The sequence below is a fragment of the Sceloporus undulatus genome, chromosome 3, assembly GCF_019175285.1.
Source record: "Sceloporus undulatus isolate JIND9_A2432 ecotype Alabama chromosome 3, SceUnd_v1.1, whole genome shotgun sequence".
NCBI lineage: Eukaryota > Metazoa > Chordata > Lepidosauria > Squamata > Phrynosomatidae > Sceloporus > Sceloporus undulatus.
Window position 1 is genome coordinate 271,256,530 of NC_056524.1, and position 22,067 is coordinate 271,278,596.

Genomic DNA, 22,067 nt, shown 5'->3' on the forward strand with positions numbered 1-22,067 from the left:
TACCGAAGCAGAAGCAATGCCTGCCATCTTAAAGTTCTGGGTGCATGTTTCAGTTAGGGTGATGCTGGCATGCAGGGGGAAGATAGAAGGAGGGCCCCCAGGGCATTTCGGTCCTACCTCTCGGGTAGATTCCAGATGGGAGGCTGGGGCTAGTTGCTCTCTAAGGAGAGCTGACATCTGGCGTCCCTCAGGGCGCCATCCTGTCCTCATGCTGTTTAACATTACATGAAACGCTGGGAAGAGAGATCATCGGAGACATGGGTGCGGTGTTATCAGTACGCTGATACACCCAAATTTATTTCCTATGTCTCCGACTCTTGCAGTGACCAAGGATGGCATCTTTCCTCTAAATGCCTGCCTCAAATCGGTAAGAGCTGGATGAGGAAAACAAACCAGTTCAATCCAGAGATACTCATAGGATCCCAGGCCCAGCAGGGAACTTTATCAACCTGTCCTGGACGGGGTCACACTTCTCCTAAAGGACGAAGTGCGTAGTTTGAGAGTACTCCTAGGTCCGTCTGTAGTTGTCCTCTCAAGTAGATGCGACGGCTAGGAGTGCTTGTATCACTTTGGTTGATACGCCAACTGTGCTCTACCTGGACTAAAGGACCTTGAAGCATGGTTTTGCACTGGTAATCTCTCCTTTAGTTTCTGTAATGCACTCTGCATGGGCTACCTTTGTACCAAGTTCGGAAGCTCATTAGTTCAAATCAGCATCTAGACTGGTCCTGGAGCATCGAGGTTTGATCATATAACACCAATATTAAAACTCTGCACTGGTTGCTGATTAGCTTCTGGGCGCAATACAAAGTGTTGGTTACACCTTTAAGCCCTAAATGCTTGGCCCGAGTTACTTGAGGGAACGCCTCTCCCTACACAATCCGCCGGGAGAAATCACTAGACTACGAACAACCAGACTTGACACTTCCCACAGAGCATTTCTGCCTGCGTCCCCAAGTTGTGGAATGATTGCCGAGAGATCCGTCTTATTACCACCCTAGATGCTTCAAGAAAGCACTGAAGACAGATCTCTTCCGGCGAGCCACCCACCAAACCTGCTGTAAAAATCTCACCTCTGTTAGTATTGTATGTTTTAGGAGAATCGAGCAACTGTATTGTATTGATATAATGTATATTTTTTATATTATGTATTTGATATGTTTTTATTGTTGAAATTTGCTGACTGCTGTAATCCCACCCGATACAGGGAGAGGGAAAATAAATAATAATAATAAAATATAATAATAATAATAATAATAATAATAAGAATATAATAATTTGCTTAAGGCACACCCGACTAATGCCGTCTTTCTGGATGCCGCACACCAGGTCTGTACACGGGGCTGCTCTGTAAACAGGGTGAATGGCTTTACTTAAACTTTAATAAAGCAGAGAATTTGTTCATTGACAGAAGACTCTGATTAAGTTCCACTAATCAAGTATTTATACATTTATGTGCCTTAAAGCACCCCACAGTGTCCTCCCCCCCCCCCTGAAAGATCGTACTAGTGGGTATCTGTATGACCAGGACAGACAGTCACAGGTTTCTTTAATGATGGGAGTGATTCTGGAAGTACATAAGACTTCTAGTAGACAGTTTAAAAACATCATGTCATGTTGGAGGGCTTTAAAGGTGTCACTCCATAAAGGGATGCCACTGGGAATGCAAGCACAGTTCTGTGTTAATGTTTGTGATAAAGTTGAGACCTGTGATTTTGTTTGTTTTGTTTGAAATGTTCCCCAGTAAATCTCAGCTCTGTTTATAAGTACCATCTTAAGAGTTCTGAGTGTTTGTTTTCTGGGCTTTGAGACAGAATGTTCTAGCAAGACCATTAAATTGTCAAGTTCTGTTTTAGAGGCAGACATTTTCTGTCCACTTCGCCATGTTTTGTTTCAACCTAAAGAGGGTGACAGAGTACATCTCCCTCTCTTGGCCTTGTGTCTTATGTGGCTGGTAGTATTGTCTGACATCTATACTAGGTGCTGCAAAATTGAGTAAGTGCCTCTCTTGTGCTTTTTCATCACCATACTGGATCACTAGTCAAAGAAGAGGCATATAGCGTGATCCTTTCTTACTAGCCAAAGAATACTATTCTTCTATCCTGACTTGCATTTCAGAAGGAAAAAAACAAGACGGTGATAGCTGGAGTCAAATAGAGAATGAAAAACTGAGTCAGTCTTTCATATCCCAGTGGAACTGATAATTTTCCTTTCCTCTCTCCTGCAGAAATGCTGCAAGAGCTTCATCAGCAACTGGTGGAGTCTGAACGCAAAACTATGACTTACTCAAGCGATTCAACAATCAGGCAGACATCACACCTGATTGGGTCACTGCTGAACTAGTGGATTCCCTGAGGCTACAGTTAATGGCAAATGGTAATAAGTCAGGATTTGGGAGCAGCTAGATGTGCGTGTTGGGATTATTTATTTATTTATTTATTATTTTATAGCCCGCATTTCCCCCTGACTTGAGGGGTCAAGGTGGCTTACAACAAGGCTAGAACAATAGAGTTGAAAACGCAATTAAGTAAAGACACAATTAAATGAGCTATTATATGAAAAACCTGTTAATTTTGAAAAATATAAATCATTTAAAAACAACACTAAAGACGTAATAAAAGTACACACCCCATACCACTTTCTGCATAATCAGTTAATCCTGAAATGCACGTTTAAAAGTGAGTCTTTTATAGTAGTGAAAGGAGGGCAGAGAGGGGCCAGGTGAGCTTCCCATGGAAGACAGGTTCTGCAGCCTGGGAACAGCTAGAAGAAAGGCCTTCTTCCCTGTCCCCCCCAGTATTTATTTCCTTTTTGATCATTCATTTTGCATACTTACTGAACTTTTGCCTTGGAAAGTATACAATAAATTTATATTTGAGGTCTAACAAAACTCTGTATTTTAATCTTGCATTAGAAAAAACTCCAATAAACATCTGTTAGTGACAACTATATTTTAAAACAAAAGTGCAACCATATTAATTTTATTATAGGAAAAGAATAAATATGGGTTTAGTAAAATCTAAGGTGGGGGCAGAGGGAGACTTAAATCCAACCTGATCTCGTTATTGTTCATTTAATAATAATATAATAATAATAATATATAATAAGTTTATTTATAGACCGCTATCCGCGATGACCATAGCGGTGTACAGTAAATCGTAATACAATACAAAATACAGTTAAAGGGGGAGAAGTCTCGTCCTTCAGGCAGTCCCTGATGTTGCTGGGTCTGCCTGATCGCTCCCTCTGAGGCCAGATGACAGTTGAGGAGGAGGGGCCTCTTATTTGGCTTATATAGGTCTTTTTCTGGACTCTCTGCTCCTATCATGCATCTAAGGAAGTGGGCTCAAGCCTACAAAAGTTCATGCTGCCAGCTTTTCTCTTTCAGTTAGTCTCAAAGTTGATACAAGATTCCCTTTTGCATATTGATTTGCCTGATAACATGGCTATGTCTTTGAATTCTTATTGTTCAGTTCTGTTACCGTAATTAAGTATAGGATTGTGTTAACATATTGATTTTGGAGGCGAAGAACTTACTGCTTCTTCCATGACTTTGCATATGCGTGTGGCGAGAAATGTTATAGGTGAAAATAGGGTCTCAGTATGCTTATAATTTAGCAATGTAGCTGGCAGAACAAAGACAAATACAGGAAGACTGTTAATGGATTGGTTCAAGCAGGAAACCATGGCCCTGAGTTTGCATAGCTGAGCAGGGCTATTGATGACTGGAGGCTCTTGGAGGCCTCTCATTCATAAGTTTGATGTAAGTCAAAGTTGATCTTGTGACAAATAATAGAAATAAAATACAAATGGATAGGAGCTGGAACTGCATGAGCCTTTTGGCAACTATAAATCTGCTCCTTCATGTCCCACCTGATCCCTATTTCTGATTGTTTCTGAGGATCTCAAAGTGGAAATCAGCGCAGGTGGGGAAAGGAGTCTTGGAAGGAATTTTGTGGAAAACTGACTGCTGTTGAAATGTTCAGTGCCCTGTCATGCAACATTCCTTCACCTGGAAATGTCCCTCTGCCCTTCCCAATCCCTTGTTGTTGTTCTGGTTTATGGTGACTGAAATGCCTATTATGGGTGGTTTTATCAGCAGATTTGTGCAGAGGGTTTGCCATTGCCTCCTCTGAGGCTATGACTTGGCCAAGGTCACCCAGTGGGTTTCCAGGCTGAGATGAGATTTGAACCCTGGTCTCCTAAAGTTCTAGTCAATACTCAAACTGCTATGACACATGGGCTCTCCTTCCAACCAAACCAGCAACATGCCCTTGCTGAGATCCTGCCTGGCTCCAGGCTATTACAAGGTACAGTGGTTGTTTTACTCCCCACCCCCAAAGCAAATGGGGCATGGCTCCCCATGTGATCACTCAGCTGGCACAAGGGCAGACGCTGCATCATATGCTCCATTCCTAATCTAAATTGCCCCAAAGCTATGGCTTGCCCTGAAGCTAAATAAACAATAATGTGTTTTTTGTTGCCTGGTAATGTGGAGAGGTCTGTGTCAGTGGAAATGGCACAGAGGGTTAACTCCACCCTGGCAACCCAGTTCTGTCTGTCTGGTGTCTTATTAGTGCGCTCCTAAACTGTGTGGCGAGTCTGTTAATTGTTAATCGTGGGTTTTTTTCCTAGATTCTACCAGCTGGTGGCACTATTTAGTTGAATCTCTGAATTGATGGAGTTTGGAAATGAGCACAATCCCATGAGACTGCATTTTGTGATCTTGGATTTTATAATTTAGCTTCTGGTGCTGGACAGGATCAGAAAAAGTCTTTCTCACTCCCCCCAGGAAAGACACCTCACATGTGTTCTCACAGAAGAGACTGGAATCACAATCATGCAGTGCTACTGACAGAGAGCTTGAACTGACAGAAATACACCATTCAGAAGAGATAGCTCAGGCATCTGCAGAAATCAGGATATGTGATGAGAGAAATTACCTTTATCCAAATTTCTCCAGAAAGGAGAAGTGCTATCTCGGCCCTAGATAGGCATCCTTCTTGAATTATTGTATGCAAAACCATCATTTAAGTGCCCCTAAACAGAATACATTGGATTTCAGAGTCCAGGTATATGGGTTGAATCAACTAAGGAAAATGCCCCAAGTCTTGATGAAATCAATTGGTTCTGTTACCTCAGAATTGATGTTTATAAGTAATTGAATTTTCCTCAGGTTGACTTTGAGGTAACTCTTTGAATGAGAAACCTTCAAGACATGTGGTTATCACCTGCCAGTTCAGGTTTCAAATGAAGGCAACGACCATGGGTTCTTTAGAATCATAGAATCGTAAAGTTGGAACAGACTGCAAGGGCCTGATGCCAGTCAACCCCATTTTGCCATGCAGGAACTCTCAATCAAAGAATCCCCAACATATGGCCATCCAGCCTCTGTTTAAAGACCTTCAAAGAGGAGGACTCCATTACACTCTCGAGGGGAGTTTGTTCATGTCGAACAGCCCTGCACTGTCAGGAAGTTCCTCCTAATGTTGAGCGGGAATCTCTTTCTGTAGCTTGCATCCATTGTTCCAGGTCCTAGTCTCTGGAGCAGCAGAAAGAAGCTTGCTCCATCCTCACTATGACATCCCTTCAAATATTTAAACAGGGATATCATATCACCTCTTAACCTTCTTTTCTCCAGGCTAAACATCCCAGCTTCCTAAGTCGTTCCTCATAGGCTTGGTTTCCAGACCCTTCCCTTCTTCTTCGTGGTCTCTGCGAATCACACAAATGGGTTATTCTGGCCTGCGCAGCAAAGCTCGAAACTTCTAGAATCTCTGGGCAGAATGCAATGTAACATTTCTGCAACTTTTTGGCGGTAACTCTGCCCACCCTATATAAGGCCCCTAGCGGTCCGCCCTTCTTCAGTTCCTTCATTCCGCCGCACTAAGCAGCTCGAGGAACTTCGCTAGCATCGGCTACTCACTTGGATTGAATCTCTGGACTTTGACCTATACCTTTCGTTGACCATTCTAAGTATTTTTTCCCCCGTTCGGACTACGACCTATGGACCGGTAAAGACCCTCCATACGGAATTGTCCTTCGTGACTTGGCGTTTCGGCTACGGCCTCCCTCTCGGCCGCTATGGCCTCCTTTAAGAGGTGCTCGAAATGTGGGGTCAAAATCCCCATGTCGGATGGCCAGGACAAGTGTGTCCTTTGCTTGGGCGAGACCCATTTATCCAGGTGCCTGCATCCATTGAAGCCATGACGTCCAGGCCCTCAAGAACAGGGACCAAAAATTGAAAGCCTCCCTTTATGAAAAGGTCTTCCAACCAACAACCTCTGTTCTGAGGACCCGGCCTCCAACGGCCTCCTCTGCTCCTCAAGCCACTAAGGGGGACAAGACCAAGCCCTCTAAGAGGAAGCATTGGACAAACAGAAGTCGTAAGGGATGGGGAGCCCTCCAGACGGCTAGATCGGCTTCTCCCGTCTCGAAGTCTCGTAGGAAGGTGCCGGAGTACAGTGTCAGTGCCCCCACCGGACCGTGGAACCACGGCCACCCCGACTCCCACGTCCATCCCGAGCTCTGTTCACCACCCTTGAGCCCAGAGTTGTCATCGCTCCTCATCTCTCCATCCCTGACGAGGACCTCCAAATCGTTACGATTGACCACAGCTCTGAATCGGAGGCGAGATCCAGATTCCGATCCACAGGCCTCGCCTCGCAGGCCCAGGCCAGACCACTTCTCGATCTCCCTCCAGGGCTCCCGTAGGCTGCACTCTCCCTCACGTCGGGACAGAGCCGCCCTCGGTACAGAGGCAGATGAAGCTCTGGATCAAGGATTCCAGGAGCGAGACCTACCAGATTCTGACCTAATGGACACTTATCCTGACTTGGTGTATGATCATCACACCAAACAATACTTCCTACCCGTGGATGCTACCCATCTCCGTAGACGTTTCCCGGGCCCGACGAGATCCAAGGCCCGTTTCTCCTAGTCGCCAGGCCGTCTTCCCCAGTCTCGGATGTCTTGTTGATGCCCCATCATTCTCCGGTTAGAGACCTCTCACCACGCCAGCAGACCTCGGAGTAGGTCAGCCTCTAGATCACCGTCTCGTTCACGTTCGCCGTCGCCTCCCTGCAGACGACCAGCCCTACACCTTTGGGTTCCAGACGCTCCATCTCCATCGGATGACGTCAGGTCCTTCTCCGACAGGATCATCCTGGATGGCTGACGCTTTGAAACTGGAGGTCTCCCATCCAGAGGATGATGCCCTCGATCCGGTGGAGAGACGAATCCATGGCTGTGCCCCGGCACCTCCTTCACTGGCATTTCTGCCTTCTCGGACAAGATGCCAAGCGATCCTGGGACCCCCGGCAACCATCTCTTCCACTTCCAGGAAGATCGAGAAACCTGTACAGGGTAACACATCTGACCCTCGTGGCTCTTCAACCAACCCGAAGCCCAACTCGCTATTGTAGAGGGTTCACAGACAGCTTTCATCTCGCCGTCAGGCCTCCTCTCCGATGGATAAGGAAGGCAAGAAAATTGATGGGCTGGCAAAGAATTCTATTGCCCAGCTTGCGCTGGCATCAAGATTGCCAACTATACAGCATGTATGGGGGCATACGTACAAACTGTAATGGAAAAGATTGACTCACCATCAGTGAGCTCCCTGATGATAAGAAACGGATTATGACGGCCCTACAGAACGAGGTCCATCTGGTTGGCGGCCAACAGATTTATTTCCGCTAGGATTCAACCGACTGTGCCTCAAAAATCCTGTCTGGCTCTATAGCCCTCCAGGCGCCACGCATGGTTGCGCTCTTCGGACCTCACTCCACAAGCGAGATCCGCAATAGAAGACATGCCCTTTGATAACTCGGCTTATTTAATAAAGAGACTGATGAAAAACTGAGTTTCCGCTACCACATGAAAACCGCGTGCGAAAACAGGATGTCTTCCTCGTCCAAGTCACCAAGGATGAGATACGTAGCCACGTCCATGGTACCCACGGACAACAGCGTTTCAGCAACACGCACCGCCATTACCATCTCAGATAGACCCCCTCAGGTTCGACCTTCCCAATCTCCTCTGCCCCAAGGCGACCGCCGTCAGTCATCTCAGCCTAGATATCAACAGGGCTACAAAAAGAAGGATACCAAAGGCGCGCAGGTTCTGAAAAACCCAGCGCACTTCGCCGCTCATTTCACTGATAGGTTGAGGCCCTTCTTTAACACCTGGGCCTCGATAACTTCAGACTCTTGGTCTTAGACACTGTCCGACGGGTTATGCCCTTGGTTTTCAGAGCTCCCTCCCACCGGAGTTTAATTCCACCTTACCTCGGCACCCTTCTCGACGAAGTGCGCTCCCTCTTAGACAAAAGGGCCATCGAGCCCGTGGACCCTGCTAGAGCACGGTATTGTTTTTTTTCTCTAGATATTTTACAATCCCCAAGAGGGACTTTGGACTTAGCCTATCCTGGACTTGCGCCATCTGATGCTTACATTGTTTACAGACGCTTCAGGATGCTAACCCTTGCTTCTATTTTACCGTATTGCAGAAAGACGCCTGGTTCGCCACTTTAGATTTGAAGGACGCTTATTTTCTATTTCCATCAGAGAAAATCACCGCCGTTCCTCGCCTTCGCCGTTGGGACTGGATCTTCCAGTACAAGTCCTCCCATTTGGCCTGTCTTCAGCACCAAGAGTCTTCACAAAGTGCATGGCCCCTGTGGTGGCCTATCTTCGCCAAAGGGAATAACGGTCTTCCCCTACTTGGACGATTGGCTGTTCACTGCATCGTCCCGCACATCACTGATCGAGTCAGGACGTACGTTCTCCCTATCTCTTCTGAATGCCTTGGGACTCAAGTCAACGTGGAGAAATCCCACCTCTCTCCATCAAAAAGACTGGACTTCATCGGAACGACCTTGGATTCGGAGACGGCCAAAGCCGTTTCTCCAAGGAGAGGTTCGAGTCACTGGTGTCTGTGCTATCGGACTGTCTCTCTCGACGGAAGGTCCGGGCCCATGCAGTACAGGTCGCCATGGGTCACTTGGCCTCTACAACCTTCGTTACCCCGTGGGCCAGACTCCGCTTCAGACCTTTCCAATCGTGGTACCTGTCTGTTTTCGCCCCGTACTGGATTCACCACGAAAGATCCTTACCATCCCGAGAAAGGTTCAGAAGTCGCTCCGGTGGTGGCTCCAGCCCGAGAACGTCTGCGTCGGCATGGCCATTTGCTCCTCGCAACCGGACATCACCTGACTACGGACGCATCTCTCCAGGGTTGGGGCGCCCATGTTCAAGGCCTTTCCATCAAGGACAAATGGTCCCCGTCGGAGGCCGCTCTTCACATCAATGCATTGGAAATGCTGGCAGTAGAAAAGTCCCTCAAGGTCTTCTGCACCCTCTTCTGACAAAGTGGTGCTTCTCCTCACAGACAACACTACTACAATGTACTACCTCAACAAACAAGGGGGTACAAAGTCAAGGACTCTTCTAGAGATCACGCTCCGCGTCTGGGATTGGTACATCGCCCACAGCATCTGTCTGCAGTGCATCCATTTGCGGGAGATCAGACGACCAAGCAGACCAGCTCAGCCGGTCCCCGACAACTTGTCACGAATGGAGGCTCCATCCGGAAGTGGTCGACAGCCTATTTCGCCGTTGGGGTTCGCCGACACTGGACTCTTCGCCTCCCCCCAGAACTCCCACACTCGGGAATTTTGCTCTCGAGTGAAGGGACCGCGGCTCAAGAGGAGACGCTTTCCAACTCCATTGGACACAAGGTCTGCTGTACGCTTTCCCTCCCTTCCCGTTACTGACCAGGGTCCTGTCAAAGATTATGACAGACCATGCCGATGTGATCCTGGTCACTCCATGGTGGCCGAGACAGTCTTGGTTCACCCCACTGCTGCGTCTGTCCGAGAACACATTCTCCGGATCGAGCACCGGCCCGATCTTCTTTCCATCCAGAACGGAATGATTCTCCATCCCGATATGGACTTTCTCCCATTGGTAGCATGGAGGATCCCGGTCTTGACATCCCTCCCAACAGGCATTAGGGTATTATTATAGCAGCTCAAAAGCCCTCTACTCGTAAGGCCTATGGTTACAGTGGGACAAATTTGTGACCTTTCTTAGGGACAGAGGCATTGTACCAGTTCAGGTGTCTATCTCGATAGTCTGGGCTTCCTTAAGAGTTTGGTTGATTCTGGGCTATCCCTCAATTCCATTAAGGGCTATTTGTCGGCCATTTCCTCCCATTACTCGTTTGGTGACAAACCCTCCTTGTTTCGGAACCCCTTAGTGAAGAGGTTTCTCAGGGGCTTTAACAATTTGTATCCACCTTGTCTTTCCTCTGCTCCGGCTTGGAGCCTGGACTTGGTACTCTCAAAACTAACTTCTAAGCCGTTTGAGCCGATGCTTACCACAGACCTCAGAACTGTTGACATGGAAAATGGCCTTTTTGGTGCCATTACCTCATCCCATCGGGCGGTGAACTATGTGCCCTACGGGCCGACCAGCCCTTCTACGTTTCCACAAAGACAAGGTAGTGCTCCGGACTGACATCACTTTCCTGCCTAAGGTGGTGTAGCATTTCATTTGAATCAGGATATTGTTCTCCCTACCCTGGCCCGAACCCGAACTCTGACGAAGAGCCGAATTCATTCTTTAGATGTCAGGAGGGCCCTGGCTTTCTACCTCGATAGGACCTCGGGCTCGAGGCTATCCATAGACTCTTTGTGTGCTATTCACAGGCCAAAAAGGGGTTGCCTGTTTTCATCTCAGAGGTTCTCTAATGGGTACAAGTACCATCCTTTATGCTATGAGTTGGCAGCACACCTGTACCTGAGCGGGTTCGGGCCATGCAACTAGGGCGGTAGCAGCATCCTCTGCCTTTCTAATGGGCATCCTTTGGAGGATGTCTGCAGGGCGCTACCTGGTCCCAGCCTTTAAATTTATTATCAGACATTATAGGCTGGATGCCAGAGATAGGCAGGGAGCAGCCTTTGGGAGGGCAGTGTTACTTTCAGGGTTGCACTGAACACAATTGACACTGCTGCTGTTTAAGGTTAATTGTTTATTATCTGTTAATAAAATTTGTTTGAGTTTGCACATGGACACTCCCTCCTCCTTTGACTTAAGCTTGCCAGTCTAACCCATTGTGTGATTCCAAAACACGAAGAAGAAGACAGGTTGCTCACCTGTAACTGTGTTTCTTCGGTGGTATCTGCGAATTCACAAACCCCCATCCTTCCCTCAGTGTCCTGCTCATTGCCTTGCTACGTTACCACGCACTGTTTGCAGATAGTTCGGAAACTGAAGAAGGGCGGACCGCTAGGGGCCTTATATAGGGATGGGCGGAGTTACCGCCAAAAGTTGCAGAAATGTTACATTGCATTCTGCCCAGAGATTCTAGAAGTTTCCGAGCTTTGCTGCGCAGGCGTGAGATAACCATTTGTGTGAATTCGCAGATGACCACTCGAAGAAACACAGTTACAGGTGAGCAAACCTGTCCATTTTAGTCGCCCTCCTTTGGACACGCTCCAGTTCTCAATGTCCTTCTGAATTGTGGGGCCCAGAACTGGACACAATATTCCAGGTGGGGCCTGACCAGAGCAGAATACAGTAGGACTATGACTTCCCTTGATCTAGACACTATGGCCCCATACAGACAGGCCAAAATAAATCTGCTTCAGGTCACTTTGGAGGTATGCTGATTAAATGACACATGCATCTTAAGAGGACTAGAACGCAGTTGGCACAGCTTCCAGACTCTTAGGATGCATGCATCCTTAAACAGCATACCTCCAAAGTGACCTGAAGCAGCTTTATTTTGGCCTGTCTGTATGGGGCCTATACTTTATTGATGAGCCTAAAATTGCATTGGCCTTTTTAGCTGCCGCATCACACTGTTGATTCATGTTCAATTTGTGGTCTACTTGGACTCCTAGATCCTTTTCACACGTAGTTTCGTTCAGCCAGGTGTCCCCCATCCTATATCTGTGCATTTCATTTTTCCACCCTAAGTGCAGTACCTTACATTTCTCTGTGTTGAATTTCATTTTGTTAGCTTTGGCCCAGCTTTCTAATCTATTAAGGTCATTTGAATTTGATCCTGTCCTTGGAGTATTAGCTATTCCTCCTAATTTGGTGTCATCTGCAAATTAGATAAGTATGTCCCAATTCTGTCATCCAAGTCATTGATAAAGTTGTGGAATAGCCTGGGTCCAGGACAGAGCCCTGTGGGACCCCACTGGTCACTTCCCTCCAGGATGAAAAGGAGCCATTGTTGAACACCCTTTGGGTTCGGCCGGTCAACCAATTACAAATCCATGTAACAGTTACCTTGTCTATCCACATTTTACAAGCTTGTTTGCAAGAATGTAAATGCATATGTGGTGTGATCTCCCCCTTTCTTGTTTACTTTGACTTTACAAAAAACATCATATTTACCAGTGAGTCATGTCATCTCCATGATATGTCCAAGGTGACAGCCTTAGCTTTGTTTATCGTCACTTCTAATGAGAGTTCAGATTCATTTGCTCTAAGACTCTTTCATTTTGTTCATGGTATCCATGTAACTCTTCTCCAGCTCTTCTCAAACGAGTTGATTTTTCTTCTGTCAAATTTCTTCACTGTCCAGTTTTCACAACCATATGTAGTAATCCAAATAATGTATCCCATAAATTTAACAAACTGAGGGCTCATCCACACTGATGAAAATACCAGAAAAGCCCAGATTTTGTTCTTTCGTATTTTGTTTTGGAGATCCACACATGTTCTGTTTTTATCCCAGAATGTTTTCTGTCATCTTCCAGTATGCTCAGAGACTTTTGACCCAATAACATTGGGAGGAGGGAGGAACAGAATCTGGGACTTCTAAATTGGTCTGGATGAACCATACAAATACAAAAGCCTGTATATTAAGCTTTGTGTGTAAAAGGATATAAATATTCAAAATACTGCCCCATTCCGGATTTCGCCCCTTTTCACTTGCTGCCCCTCACTCCTGGAACTTCTTCCCCACAAGCAAAAGAGACATCACTTCTTTAACCAGCTTCAAAACAGAGTTGAAAACCATCCTGTTCAGAGAAGCCTTCCCAAGCATTGCATAATTGTTGCTTACTATTGATGTTCTTTTGGTGCCTGTTTTCAACCATTTCCTGCATTGCTATGTACTGTATATGTATTATCTCCTTGAGAGTTGTATTTCCCTGGAGAGATAAACCATCCATTATGAAGCCAAGCCCTCCCTCCAGTCCATCTGCTTGGTCCAGGCCTCAGGTAGAGAGGAACTGCTGGCCCTCTTACCCTTTCCTTACACCACTCTCTTCTCCTTCTGTGTCAGTCTTTTAGATTGTATGCCCGGACAGGGAACTGTCTAATTAAAAAGATTGTATTACAGCGCTGTGTAAATTTACAGCGCTTCATAAATAAGGATAATAATAATAAAATAATAATAATAATAATAATAAGAATAATAATAATCCTTCATTCATCACAGCTGGATGCAGTTGTGCCCAGATTGTGTTATAAGCTATCGTTAACATTTTCAAACAGTTGATAAAAGAGAAAAGTCAGCTGCTCATCATGAAATAGATTCAGAAAAGCACCATACCCTATAAATGCAGAGTGTCAATTCTTACATTGTTTTTCCTGTGAGACTTGAATATTCCTATCTTTGGGAATCTTGGTTTTTCACTCATTTTGGTTTGTTCTTCTTTCTATCCTCTTGATGGGTCCTCTCCATGCTGTTCCCTGGTTAAGGACAAAGGAAAAAGTTCTAACTCCCCACTTGGTTTGTTTCCCTGGCTTAGATTACCCAAGAAGATCTACAGAGTGTTTGTGTTCGTTTGTTTAGCAACCAGATGAGACAGACTGTAGCACACAGCATTGACTTCACAAGGCCTGGAACTGTAAGTATAGTGTTCTCTATCTTGTGGGCATAGGGTAGTTAGATGTGGGTAGAGATAAGATGAGTTTTACCAGCACAATTCTTCTCAAAAGTGCATGTAATGGTATTGTGATGTGCTAGTGCAGTGATGGCGGCCCTGTGGCATGCGTGCCAGAGGTGGCACTCAGAGCCCTCTCTGTGGCCACATGTGCCGTCGCCCCAGCACAGAGTTTGCCAGAGTTTGTTACTAGAAAGCCAGAGGGACACGGCACTTTGTAATAAATAAGTGGGTTTGGGGTTGCAGTGTGGGCACTCGGCCTCCAAAAGGTTCACTATCACTGTGCTAGTGGCTTTGAGCCAGATCATTTTTGCTAGTTCTCATAAAATCAAATTGTTGCTTTATGTGTAAGATCCCTGTTACATGCATGCCACATTTACATGTTCAGAGCATTCTTAAGCTGTTATATTCTTTAGGAAACATGGTATAGGGCACTATATATTTTCATTTTACGCACAGGAAACTGAGGTTTGCAAGGGAATAAATTTGGTCAAGGCCAGTTAATGTGAGTCATACTCACTCTAACTAGGTTGCCCAGATCCAGCTTGATCTACCTGGTGGAAACAGACAGGGCTGCATGTCTATTTGGTGATTCTAGGAAGGTACAGAAAGTCTAAGGACACTTTCCCCTCCTTTTCCCTCTGAACAACGCCTTCCTTCCCTGAAACTTCTGTGACAGCAGAGGAGCTGTTGCCTTCCTTGCATTAGGCTCCCAAAGGCCTTCTGCACCAACTTGCCTGTCTGTCTCAGCTTCTCCAGATCAGCTGTCTTTCCTTTCATCAGGCAAATACTTTCCCTTCATCAGACAAATACTTGTTGATATTAGTTAGGTAGATAGATAGGGATAAGGTGAACCTTATCTTATCTCTACCTATACATTATGTAATAGCCTAGATAGCCCCCACAACCCTAGTTTTTCTTTCCCCCCTTTATAATTTGTTTATTTGGAAAGCAAAGGTGGATTTTTCAGACTATTCATAGAGGAAAAGAGTTTATTGCCGAGGCATATAATCATGTTGTCAACCTCACTTAAGTGCTTAACTTGCTTGTCTTCTTTTTACCTTGGTACTTTGTCCCTGGAGTTGGGAACACTTTATTGGTTGGGACTTTCCCTCTTGCTCATGGACTTGGGCTTCCTCTCAAGCCAGTCTGCCCTTTTGTAGCCCTGTCTGGCTTCTCTCCAGAAGGGGCTGCAAAGAATTAATTTAGAAGGGCCTCAATTCAGAAACAGGGCTGGGGTGGATTAACTATTGGGTTGCTTCAGACACCACTGAGTAGAAACCTTGATCATTTGAGCCCCTTGGGAATAAAGATATTTAACAGGGAAGAATATAATCTGTGGAATAAAAGGAAAGTATGTAGTTTAATGTGACTGCTGGTCCTTTTATGTCAGGGTATGGTTTCATCACTTTGAATAGCTCCTTTATGTTCAGACTATTTCTTATTTACTTATTTATTTATTCATTCATTTCTATGCTGCCTTTCTCCCAGAAAGGTAGCTCACAGATAAAATCAGTTTAAAACTTTGCAATAATTTTTTTAAAAACCCAGTTAAAATAATCTTGCGAGAACAATATCAAATTGCATTCGATGCAAAAGATAAAAAACACAAATAGAACTCATGTCCTGTATAAAAGCATCCTTGGCAAAGATTATATATTGAAAGGCTGCTTGACTAGAAATGCAAGGAAGGGGCCAGCCTAGCTTCTTATGGAAGGGAGTTCCAAAGGTTGGGAGCAGCTGACGCCAAAGCTCTTTCTTGTGTCCTCACCAAGTGAGACTGTGACTGAAACCCAGAGCATTGAAGCCATTGGTTGCCTTGATATAGCAGAGCCCCTTTGGAGGATGTTAGGGTTTCATTACACATGAGTCAAGGTGAACATGCAATTAAAAATACTTTATTGACAAATCAGTTTACAAAAAAGTCAAAGAAAACACTTATAAAGTAAACAAAATGAAATGGACTGCAAATATGAAGAAAACACATGCATACATTATCCCTTTTCCCACTCCTCCCCTTAGTCTCATTGACTTCCTGCACTAATCTCTTTCTGATCTTCAAGTAGAACACTCATTTATGTCGCTATAGCTAATCTATCTTTTACAAACCAACTTTTCTGCATCCTTACAATTTAATTTATAATAATAACCCTTAAAGTAAACAAAGTTTGGCTCCCAGTCCTGAAAAACACCAAAATCAAGACCCAGCAAATGCAAATGAAAACCACCCAGGGTGGGGGGGAGGTTCCCAGTAGATGATGGATCATTAACTAAATAGACCGCCTGAGGTCTTGCCATTCAACAAGAGAACAATATGCAGATCAACATGCAAATCACCTCCTCTCAATCAACAGTATATAGACCCCACTCACTTCCATGCCAGCATTCTCTGAAGATGCCAGCCACAGGAAAAAGCTCTTCTAGAACATGGCCTAATAGCCTGAAAAATACACAAAAAATGAGTGGTTACCAAACATTGGTCCTCTGTCTATTTTGGACTTCAGCTCCCAGAAACCCTAGCCAGCTTGACCAACCATCAGAAGTTCTGGGAGCTGAAGTCCAAAACATCAGGAGAACCAGAGTTTGGGAACCATTGGTTAGAAACTGGGTTACCATATTCTTCAAGGGGAGCCCTACCTGTAGTGGTTTATTGCAGACTAGTGAAGCGGTTACGAGATACTGCTTGACAATGGGTAACCCTTTGACTCCAAAAAGAAGCATAGTTGGTGAATCAGCTAAATTTGAAAAAAATTATTAAGAAGGAGAACATCACTCTTTTGCAGTTTTAAACTGTAACTTTGAAGTTACTTTATATTTCACTGATAGAGGAGGAACATCACCATAGTTCAAGTCTTAGCTTATGTTCCGTTGGAGGTCTTGAGATAACAGTGAGGTGGGTGGGAGGGGAGCTAGGTTTTGTAGCACAAGCCAGTGGTTTGAGGATTCAGATTTTTTTAAAAGTTACTAAAAATGCTATAGGTATATTTTGAGAAACAGGAAATCAAGAGTTGCTTTTCTAAAAAATCATAACGGTAAGACTAAACAACCAGATTCCCCTGATTTGACATGCTCATAGTTAACAATTTACTTTTCAAAGGCAACCTCCCCATTTCCTTATTGAGGAATATTTTGGAAGTTAGTAAGAAAGCTGGGAAAGGTGGTTGTAAAAAGAATGTTAAACCATTGAATAGTCTTTGAAATTCTTGTATTCAAGGTGACATGATATAAATATCTTGACTAGATTGACTTGCTAGCTAAAGGGTGTCCCTTATACTGTATTCTTTATGTGTTGCTTTTGTCATCAAGACAAAGGCAGATGAAACTCAGGTTGCTCTCATATTTATCTTTAAATTTGTTATCCTTTGCTGAAAGGAATGTGATGGAACATCTTGAGCTGCTTCTTTTTCTATGCATTCTGTTTTAGTGCATGTTTAAATTCCAGTTGTGTATTAGTCATCCATTGGGCAAACAGCAAAATTCTCTTTAATGTTAAATGGTAAGGACGGGGGCTGGAGGCCCTTATTTTAATTTTCACACAGACCTGTGTGTCAGTTTGCTGAGAAGAAAGTGGCTGTTAATGAATAGGTCAATACCGTACCTTCAAGAGAACACAGCGTGTAGCATTACTGTGGAAATGTTGATTTAAAGTTCTCAGTGTTTAACGTTTTAGGGAATTCACTGGCTTGAAAACTATCAGACTGGGAAAGTGGTCATGGCAGCAGCAACCTCTGATGATTCTGGAGGAGTAGACAAATGTACAAGTGACATAGATTTGCTGTGATGTACAAAACTAAAGCACTCCCAAGAGATGTCCTCTAATTCTGTTTAAAGACTTCCAAAGGAGAGTCTAACACCCTCTGATTTGGTCAATTCCACTGCTGGACAATTCTTACGGTCAAGAAATTCTTCCTAATGTTTAGGTAGAATCTCTTTTCTTGTAATTTGAATCCATTGGTTCTCACTTAAGTCTCTGAGCAGCAAAAAACAAGCTCGCTTCATCTTTACATGACGTCCCTTCAAATAGTTAAAGATGGTATTATTCAGAGAGAGAGAGAGCAGTGTAGTGTAGTGGTCTGAGCCTTGGACTATGATTGGAGACCAGATTCGAATCTCCATTCAGCCATGGAACCCCATTGGATGATCTTGAGCAAGTCACACTCTCCAGCCTCAGAGGATGGCAATGGCAAACCCCTCTGAAGAAGCTCACTAGAAAACCCTGCGGTTGGTTCACTTTAGGATCTTCATAAGTCAGAAATGACTTTTGTGCTTCTGCATGGATTCATGTGGCTATGCATTTTCGGCAGAGGGTGGGTGAATAGATGTGAATACATGCAAATTTGTGCAGGAAAGTGAAGACAAATTAGCCACTGATGTGAATTTGCAAAAATCCACAGCAATTCGCATTGGCATAATACACTTAAATGTAGACTACCCTCAGCCAGTTCATCACATCTCTTTTCTGATTCTCAGCGGGCATCACAGCAATTCCAACATTTCCCACCACCATTCATATTTTTATCTACTCTCCTTGGCTTTAGGCAACATCTTTTCTCCTGCCGTGTTCCACAGTGACCATTGTTGAAACTAAACCTGTCATCCATCACCATAACCACAGGTTTTACATTTCTATAGCTGTTCTCATACACAGCCTGCTTATACAGATCTGTTCCTGGACCCTCATGCAGCGTGAGAGCCCAGGAAAGCTCATGCTACCAGCTCTTCGAAGATGCAGCAAGATCCCTTTGCATACTGATTAACACAGATGATACAGTATGTGTTATGCAAAACAGTAATAATGGCAGGTAAAATGTGCAAAAATATGAGAATTTATGCTCGGTCTGCATAATTTAATGTTTGTCAAGTTCAGTGGCTTTTGCTTCAGAATTTGCTGGCTACAGAATTTTAAAATACATACCATAATTTTAAGATTGCATAGAGAGACAGGCCTGTTGTCATGCCATCTGCTGAAGCTAAGCAGACCCAGACTTAGATAGTCTCACTACGATCTTGGATGGCCTTGTTGATTAAAAAGAAGTCAGATACAGGTGTGGTGAAATCAATAGCGATTACTCAAACAAAGATACTTCTTGCTGCACCCTTGTAGGTATTATTTTTGTTTAGTTTCCTTGTTTTATGTCTTTTTGGTCTTTGACTTTCTTTGTGGATTTCCTGTAAATACCTTTTAATTTTCACTTAGCGATAACATTGTCGGCTGTTTTTTCTTACAAGCATTTTTAAAAAATAATTTATCAATTTTTGCATGAAAGTCTGCATGCAACAATTTATGTTCAGCGGGTTCCCAGAGGTTACCTAAAGCAGGATGTTATTTGTTGATTCCTAGAAGGGTTGGTACTCTCCTCACATTTACAAAAACAAATAAGAAATAATAGATCATTGAGGTTTCATTATCATATCTACAGAACACTGTAGATATGAGCACTTACCTTACTGTCCTTTCCTGTAAGCTAATAGCCAGGACTTTGATATCAAGCAGACTAGTCTAAAGCGGTCAATCTGCACTTGAACCTTGTCATGTAGTATTGCTCTGTGTTACTGGAAACTTAGGGTGTGGTGTCATCAGTATGGCGGATGACAGCTAACTACTGTCCTTTCCACCTGACTCCAAGGAAGCTGTTTTCTGTGCTGAACCAGTGTCTGCTGTCAGTAATGGACTGGATGAGGGCAAAAAATTGAAACTTAATCCAGGCAAAACAGAAGTGGCTATCAGTTGTAAGGCAGATAAGGGAATTGGGGCTTTACCTGAGCTGGATGGAGTTACACTCCCCCTGAAATCTCAGGCTTGCAGCTTGGGTGTCTCCTGGACTCAACTCTGAGTCGGGATACCCAGGTCCAGCAGTGGCCAGGAGTGCATTTGCACAATTAACACTTGTCCACCAGCTGCGCCCATTCCTTGAGATGTCAGATCTGGCTACAGTGACACTGCTTTGGTTGCATCCTGTTTGGACTATTGTAACGTGCTCTATGTGGGGCTGCCTTTGGAAACTGTTTGGAAACTTCAGTGGGTCCAAAATGCCACAGCTAGTATGCTGACCGGAGCCAGTTACAGGGAACATATAACTCCTGTACTGAAACAGCTTCACTGGCTACCAGCTAGTTTCTGAGCACAATTCAAAGTGCTGCTCATGACCTCTAAGCCCTAAACAGCTTAGGTCCAAACTATTTGAGAGACCACAACACCCCATACAAGCTACCTAGAGCCCTAAGAACCTCAGGAGAAGGCTTTCTCTTGGTCCCACCATCATCCCAGGCTTGCCTGGTGAGGACACGAGAAAGAGCCTTCTCAGTGGCTGCTCCTACTCTCTGGGACTCCCTTCCTTCCATGGGAGACTAGGCTGCTGGCCTTTTGCTGGCAGGCAAAGACATTTTTATTTAAACAGGCCTTTTGAGATACAGGCTTGGTTTTATTGGGGAGTTGGGGGGGGGGTTGGTTTTAGATTATTATTTTTAACTTTGTATGTTTTACATTTTATATTTGTAATTTTTAATATTTTTAATTATTTTAATTGTACAATTTTAATTCTTGCTTTAGCGTGTTTTATATATGTTGTCAGCTGCCTTGGGTCTCAATTTGGGAGAAAGGCGGGATAAAAATAATTTTTTAAAAAAAACACCCTTGTGTTCCTTGTTCCTCAAAATATCCCTTGCATAATGGGGTGTCACTACAGGTGCAAGGAATACCCTCTTTCTGTGCTGTTTTGGGAACAGTATAGTGGACCCTCCACATTTGCTGGGGTTAGGGGTGAAGGTCCCCTGTGAACGTTAATGTTGGGAGCAGTGGCTGCTCTCAAGCTTTGGAACTCCCTCCCTGGGGAGGCCAGGATGGCTCCATCCCTGTTGTCCTTCCATCTGCAAATAAAGGCATTCTTGTGCCAGCAGGGCTTTGTAAACTGATAAGGGCTGGGAATGTTGTCCTAATAAAATTTTAAGGTTTGTATTTTTAACATACAGTGGTCCCTTCCCTTATGCGGGGGGGAAATGTGTATGCTCGAGTCCCATTAGAAAAAATGGGGCTCATGCGTGCGGCGCAATATGCGGCACAGGTGCATGCCCCATTACTTCTTCCGGGGTGCGAAAGGGTTTTTTCTAGCGTGGCTTCCAGTGTATGCTGGAAGCCGCATAAGATGTGCCCGCATATGACATGGACACATTATATTTTATTTTAACTCATAAGTCATAACTTTTAATATGGTTTAATTATTTTTTGAATTTTATATTTATACATTTTAATGTTGTATTGTTTTTAAATTGTATTGTTTTAAATCTGCTGTTCATCGCCTTGAGTCCCTACATTGGGAGAAAGGCAGGATATAAGAAAATAACATAATACTGTAATAATGAATGTGGGAAAAACATAAATTAAAAAAAAAAAAACCACTGTTTTTTTTACCGAAGAGAACATCTCTCTAGGAATCTCCAAGTTCTCCAGTGCGACTCTGTGATCAACATCTGCCAGAAGTTGATCATAAAATCATGCTGGAGGACCTACAAATGCCTAGATAAGTGTTTTCTCTAGGAACGTGTAGGTTCTCCAGCACAACTCTGTGGCCAACCTGTGGCAGAGTTGTGCTGGAGGAGGACCTAGAGATTCCTAGAGAGAACATATTAATCAAAACTGCAAACAATCAAATCTGCAAAAGCCAACAAATGTGGAGGGCCAACTGTATTGAGATTGTCATTGTTGAGGATGGTGTCTATGCAGATATGATGAGAAGGCAGGGGTGTAACTATGGGGTGGGGCCAAATGAAGGCATTTTGTTGTTGTGTGCCTTCAGGTTATTTTCCAGTTATGGAGACCTTAAGTTGAACCTATCATGGGGTTTTCTTGGCATGTTTCTTCAGAATAGCTTTGCCTTTGCCATCCTCTGAGGCTCGGAGAATATGACTTGCCCAAGGTCAGCTAATGGGTTGCCATGACTGAACCCTGGTCTCCAAAGTCATAGTCCAACGCCCAAACCACTACACCACATTGGCTCTTTTTAATGAAGACATAACCCCCTAAAATAAAATAAAAAAGTATGCCTTCTCATAAAAATTTTCTTGAGCCCACAAATTTCTAGCATTGTAATAACTTAAAATTACAGATGAGCATTTAGAAATAGAGGTTAGGCCTCCTGAGAAAAGAGTCAGGGTTACCTACCGG

At 44.2% G+C, this 22,067-nt stretch overlaps 1 protein-coding gene across 1 annotated transcript in view; it reads left to right on the forward strand.

The window, feature by feature from the left end:
* Window positions 1-22,067, forward strand: part of ARMC9 (armadillo repeat containing 9) — a 1,183,007-nt gene that overhangs the window by 1,074,011 nt on the left and 86,929 nt on the right. Inside the window, exon 8 of the mRNA XM_042457396.1 lies at window positions 13,772-13,870. Within this exon, the coding sequence (XP_042313330.1) occupies window positions 13,772-13,870 (99 nt within the window). The remainder of the gene's footprint in view (window positions 1-13,771; window positions 13,871-22,067) is intronic.